Here is a 6,861-nt window from a genome sequence, read left to right as displayed (position 1 = left end):
TTTGGTATTTACAATCTGTGATTCCTGATTTGCACAGAGAGTAGCTAAGTAACTGGAGAGAAGTCCTCAAGATCTAAACGTCTGTCTGCAACTTCAAGAGGTTACTATGCAAGAGAACTAAAATCCTTGGGAACAGTTATTCCTGCAGTACGAATTAATACCCTGAGAAATGCAGCTCTCTTCTTTCCCTGAACATTTGCACAGGAAAACTAGCAATCCTACCAACAGTAAATAATGACCCTGCTTCCACAGGTCAGGACCTTACAGAATTCAAGTTGTCAATACTTGCCCTTAGGGAAATAGCTGGGACAGATGAGGCTTTTCTGAACTAATTTAAAGGCATGAAAGTTTGTAAATGGTCTCCTAGAAGACTTGCTATGACCACCTCTCTTTTGTTTTATTTTCTTTAAAAGATTTCACAAATAGCTAAAATAAATTAAAAGGGGGGAAAAAAAACCCCAAAACTTGGATTCCTGTAACTACCCTTCTGCCTTTCCTCTTTTCATAGCATTACACTCTGACAATAAAATAAATTAAAAGGGGGGAAAAAAACCCAAAACTTGGATTCCTGTAACTACTCTTCTGCCTTTCCTCTTTTCATAACATTACACTCTGACAGCCTTCCATTCTGGCCTCACACTTGGATCAAGCTCTCCTTAGAGTCCTGTGGAAGTCTGTGTGGTTGTACACACATGAAGCAGGTTGTGCAACAGGACCTTGAGGTGAGACAGTGACTTGTTTGGTGTGTGCACCATGCCCAGCGCAACCAGGTCCTAACAGCACACGGCTCCTTGGCACGGGAGCTGTACAAAGAATAGACTAAACAGAACTCCACGAGGTGAGGGTGAAGCGATGCTCTTGGATGACCAGTGGCAGCAACCACAGAGGTAACACCAACGAGGGGCAGGAGAGAGAACCAGGATTACCTGCTGTGCCTGCTGCAGCAGCTCCATTCGCTCGTGCAAGATCTGGCTGTCAAACTCACGGCTCTGCCTCAGGATCTGCCGCCGCACCTTGTCCACTGCAGCTCGCAAATCCTCCCTCTGCGCCTCCGTCAGCGACTCGCTCGCCCTCCTCCCTGGATCCTGCTGCAGGGCATTATACAGCGTGGCTTCCAGCTCCTGGATTTTCTAGTGCAACCCAAATCACACACAGACAGGCTGACGTTTGAGTCCAGCAAACAAACGACCCACCGACAGCTAGAGCAGAAGGTTAGCAAGCAAAGCCTTGGGCAGGAGGGAAGGACAGACACAGACAGGTAGACAGAAAGCAGCAGTTGTGAGCAGTGAGGAGCATTCCACACAGAGTGCACACAGCCTCCTGGCACTGATTTACACCCGAGTGATGGTTCCCATGCTACTAAATAACTGACTCTTCTGTTTTAGAAAGTTTCACGTCATAGTCTGCATTCAATACCTGATAAAACTCCAAATCCTGATGCTGAACATTATGAACTTAATGCAAACAGATTTCCTAACTGCAACTGAATGGTCAAGACAACTTATAAAATAAAAAGACCACGGGAAAAACTGTGAACAGCAATCTTTCTCTCTCTCTCTGGCCCTACTGTCCTAATAGCCATAGCTCAAAGTCTACATCAGTGGCTTAGATCCGAGTTGCCATAAGCAATGAAGAGAGGAACACTTGTATACACTAATCCCTCATCTGTTTCTTGCTGTCTGCCAGATTCCTAACATGACTCTCATGCACTGAGCCAAACTGTAGCACTATGCAATGCAGAGAACACAGGAGAACTTCACATTCACATGGAAAACTGTATTCCCAAGAGGAAAGAAAGAAATCATGGCAGTGTTTCCCTGATTACTGGGGTTAGCATGATCCTATTAAAAACCAGCATCCCGACTGACAATATTGGGATCAAGAGCATCTGACAACATCCCTTTAGCCCTCATAACACCTTTGCGAGGTAGGTAATTCCATCCATATTAGTGATGCATAAACAGCTGCACAGAGAGGTTAAATGGCTTGCCCAAGGTCACAGTGCTAGAAGTAGAGCCTGCTTGCTTTTGTCTCTGTTATCTGCTCTGAGCACTAGACCTTGCATCTTTTCTAGAAACATTTTCTCCACGAGAAACATTTACAATGTTTAAATAATGCTTCAGGACATTATGCTCTGATTTCATAAAGTCTCACTATTAACAAAGTTGAGTGTGCAGTTTTACCAGTTCCTAGATAAGTCCAAATTGTTGCTTAGCTTGAGAAAAGGTGAGGTTGCAGCTTCCCTTTTGAAAACTAGGAAGGTTAAGGTTGGATAGGACCACGTAGAAAGGAATCACACAGGAAGAACAAGCATTCCTGACTCAGGATAGGTTAGCAGCAGTAATACTTACAAATGCTTTAGGAAAAGAAATATTGGAAAAGTTCTAAGGTAAATTCTAGTGTATTTTATCAGTCATGGTTATGTGCATAACCATAACACAAACCAGCTCTTCTCATTCCAGATGTAGTAACAAGATGTTTGCATATCATAGAATGAAAAATGCAATGCAAAAAACATTACACTTGTAAGTACTATAATCCATTTCCTAACTTTAAGCAAAAGTTGATTTCTAGTCTGGCAGAAAATGATATACTGTAAAAGAGAATCCTATTTATAATTAACACAAAACAAAAATAAAAACCAAAACCAAACCTGCATTTTATCAAATCTGTTCAAACACAAAAATTTAATGACTGTTCTTTTCCTACCATGTATGCCTGGTCCAGAGCTTGCTTCCTGTAGTCGAGTTCTTCCTCTAAATAACCCTTCTGTTTACTGAACAGGTCCTGAGCAATAATAAAAACAAGGGAGTATTTGATCTTTATCCTAATTCATGAAGAATCATAAATGCCATCATTTTTATGCAAGCTTTCCACTTGAAAGCAAAAGAAAACCTATAGCAAATGACCACATTCACCCTAAGGATATCTGGAATACCAAATTTACAATATTAGCACTTAAAGTATGGGTATCATAATAACAAGTAGTAGCTAGAAAGCATTGACCTCTATGCTAGTGTACAAAGCTGCCTGGACCTGACAGAAGTGCACACAGCAGCAAAAGGTGAATGGGATGTGCATGCATGTGGTCCCACAGCCATAACCTGCACAGGGCAGGCCAAGGGAAGAGAAACAAAAGTGAGGGCACTTCATGGCTTTTCTGAAAACACCCCATGAGTATCCTTAAGGAAACCATGGAGCAAACTCCAATTTCTGTTGTCTCGTCTGTTCTTCTGGAGAGGAAACCCGAACATGCAGGGTCATAGTTGGGTTCTGCAGCATTTAAAATGGCTAAAGTGATGTCCAGAGAGGTTGAGTGACTAGCTGAAGAAGTTTTCAAGATACCTAGGGTTTTTATTATTTTTTCCATCAAGGTAGAGTCTCACGCTAAAAAAAATTAGTAGTAGACCAGAATGTAGAGAAGCCCTTTGATCGAATTTAATATTTCCCATCATTCTTTTTGCTATTCAACATATAGAATGAATGTCAAATTAAATACATAGGGTTCTTAGGTTTATTAATTGCAGCTTTTATTAACAGTATTAAAAATAAATCAAATATTGATGGTCTGGTTAGTTGTACTGGATGTGGGATTGCCCCAAAGTCACTTACTTGGGCAATTTTCACCTTCAGACATATATGTGGACTTCTGACAACTTTTCTGTCATCTGTCACTGGCACAGAATTTGCCTAAGCATGAACCATAATGATGAATTCTCTGTCCAAACATCTATTTCAAAACAAATCCATTCTGATTAGCAAATTAATGCTTTGGAGGGGTTCAGAGCATAAAATGACTACAGATGACCTCCCACTTGTTAAGAACAACTCAGAATTGGTGACACTAGCAACATGTAAGACCAATATTAGAGGACACAGAAGAATAAGGTGCTATTTGTTCTCTATGTAAGAAGTATATTTACTACTAATTTATTTTGTAAACTTGGAGTTATTTTAATTACCTATTAATTAATACATAAGGTAAATTCAAAGTTTAAGGCAGGTCTTAATCTTGGGGCTGGAATTTGGTTTTCCACAGATGGGCATCTATTGAATTTATAGCTATTTTAGGGTATGCTGCTTCAGCTACTGGATTACAGCAACAGCTGCATGGCTGTTGTACAAGATGCAATGCCACCATGCACTCTGTGATGCATAGTAAAGGACAAGCCTGGTCCTAACGTGCTTACATGTGTCAGACACCAGAGAAGTAGAGTCCTTGAGACTGCAGAGAGGGTCAGAACTCCCATCAGACCTCAGAAAAGCAATGCAGCTGCCCTGATTACATTACTTCTCCGAAAGGTAAAGCAAAAGCTGCCCACAAAAGCCAGAGGGAAGGAAACAAGAATAGGACCTCAAACCCTTAACATGGGTTTCAAGGACAACTAACCCAGTGCTCAGTCCTCTGAAAAGTGTCATGCTAGAGTATTATTTCTTGATTTATTTCATGATTGAGTCAACCATTAGTGATGCAGATTCTGAGATTGCTGTGCTAAACAAATAGATCCAAGGGATATCCAGCCTAAGATTTGGAAACATCAGATATTAACTGGGAAGATAAACAAAGTTCTAAAGAAACTATTTTTCCCCAATTCTTTTTACAAAAGAATCTAGTATTTGTGGGCATTTCTCTTTCCAAAACCTTCACATTTTTTCGTAACAAGGGTTAAAATAAAGAAATACTAAATGTGAAAAAGATCCTATGTATGTTAAAGTAGGAACAGTATTACAGGCTACACTCAACAGAACACAGCCTGAGCACTTCTGTTTTTGTTTGTGGCTCAAGCACACACTTCTTCAGTGGCCCTGGGCAAATCACTTAACCTCCCTGTCTCATTATGCCACTCTTTAAGGTGAATGTAATGCTGATTATTTATCTACCTGTAAAAGGTGTGGTGAGGATTAATCAGTGTTTGGAAAGACATTTGAAGATGTGAAGCACAGCATGCATGGTAAACCAGTGAAACCAAACACTCCTTCCAAATTCAACACATGGAAAAATAAGGTCTGTTTGTTCTGCAAGACAGAACTGCTTTTGAGAAAACATTCTGTCTTTAGCCATGAAGACCATGGGACAAGAAAGGTCATCTGGAGTAAGAGGTCTTGACAGCTTGTCCAGAAGTTAAGTACCAGAGAGCAAAGAAATACCTTTGACAATTCTACTGACATGACCCTGAGATTAAAAAGACAGTGCTTTTGCCAGACAAATTAATACACAGAGAAAGCACAAAGACGATTTCACACTGGTTAAATGCTCTGAAAAGTTATGCCTTTGTGCCATAATTTGTATATGGTTTGCTATTTTTGTTCTACATAGATTTGACAGTTCTCTCCATCCCCCAAAAATACAAGCAATAGAAACTTCTTGCCTATTTTACCAGGAAGCAATCTCTGTTAAGCAGAGAAAGGCAACAAATCAACACAGGATGAAGTTTATACACATTCTCTTGAGATGAGCTTTAGCTAAGTTAACTATCTTTTTTGCTATTTTTCCTTACCTTTTCATTCTCCAGGTCTAACATCTTCTGTGTCAGTGCAGCTTCTGTCCCCTCTATCTGTTTCAACCACTACAGGAATATTGCAGTGTGAAGAGGAAAAAATAGAAAATGAAAACAGAGCTTTTGAAAAAATTCATACCAAACATTGTACAAGATTATTGCCAACACTTCCAGGCATATGCTTCCCCCATGCTATTTATTCACTTTGAAGCTACACATGAATAAACAGGTTGTGAGAACACAGGCAGAGTGGAAGACTGTAGAAACACACTAAAAACTAACAAGTGGAGGTTGCTTTCCTACAGGAAATTAAATGGGGTTTTCCCCTGTAAAGTTCAAGATACAAAAGAGACTTGGCTCAAGAATGCAAAATCAACCTGATTGTTTCTTACTCGATATACCCAATGGTTTTTCCCCCAATTTGCAAAACCATCATCTGATTTCAGACCTCTAGCCCTGAATTTTTCCAGAGGGCGTTTTAAACAAAAGACAAGGTAGAAAACCCAGTCCTCAGCTTTGCACTGTTTGCTGCACTCTTTGTGGGAGGAGGATCACTTCTAAAACATCAGCAGTGCAGAGGAAAAAATAAAACAGACATACAGACACACAGAAGTTTCTGCAGTTGCTACCATGAATCCCTCACCATTCTGGTCACAAAAACCCCCCAATCAGAACGAAGAGGAATGGCCACTGCATTCCAAAGGTAAAAAACCCACATATTTTAATAGCTAAATGCATGGATACAAGGTTCCCGCTTAATTATTAACCATTGTCAGGATTATATTAATATTGCACATTTAAATTTATTAGAATGGAGTGGAAGGTGAATAGTTTTATTTCAGTTCCCTGCTGGTCTACAATAAGGACCAATGACCAACTCACAGAGAATAAAAGTTTAGACTAATGCTTCTTTTTGTAGTCCCAGCTCCCATTAGGACCAACTACAGCTTTGCCACTGATAATTATCACTTTCCTCGAGTGTCTTGCTTACTAATACTGGAGTACTCACGTTTACTTTAATTCTTTTGGCAAGCACTGCGCATCAACTTTTTAAGTTGAGGGTTTTGGTGAATTCATTTGGGCTCACACTCAAATGAATTAACATCATACTAGGTTTTTTTCCCCCCCAAGATTTAGATAGAAAATTTCAAACATAAGTTTACCAATAAGCAAAGCTCAGAATTTTGGATCTTTCATGATTTAAGAGGCTGGTGAGTAAAAGTGGAAATTTGTTTTACTTCTTTAGCAGCTTAGCTGTCTACAGAGCTGAAAAAAATGAACAGGAACAACATATTCCCTGGGGATTCTATTTTCATTATCTTTTTCTTCATTTTGAAGGTGACAAGTTGAAGATAATCCTAAG

The 6,861-nt window shown here is 39.7% G+C and overlaps 1 protein-coding gene across 1 annotated transcript in view; it reads right to left on the bottom strand.

The window, feature by feature from the left end:
• Positions 1-926: 926 nt before the first annotated feature.
• The window catches only part of LOC103806194 (janus kinase and microtubule-interacting protein 2-like), a gene marked incomplete at both ends in the record, with an annotated part of 23,787 nt that continues 17,852 nt past the window's right edge, over positions 927-6,861 (bottom strand). The window contains 3 exons of the mRNA XM_009078875.1: positions 927-1,130; positions 2,710-2,787; positions 5,499-5,567. Of these exons, the coding sequence (XP_009077123.1) occupies positions 927-1,130; positions 2,710-2,787; positions 5,499-5,567 (351 nt within the window). The remainder of the gene's footprint in view (positions 1,131-2,709; positions 2,788-5,498; positions 5,568-6,861) is intronic.

This window comes from Acanthisitta chloris, unplaced genomic scaffold (assembly GCF_000695815.1).
Source record: "Acanthisitta chloris isolate BGI_N310 unplaced genomic scaffold, ASM69581v1 scaffold14117, whole genome shotgun sequence".
Taxonomy (NCBI): Eukaryota; Metazoa; Chordata; class Aves; order Passeriformes; family Acanthisittidae; genus Acanthisitta; species Acanthisitta chloris.
This window is presented reverse-complemented; position numbering and strand designations above follow the sequence as displayed.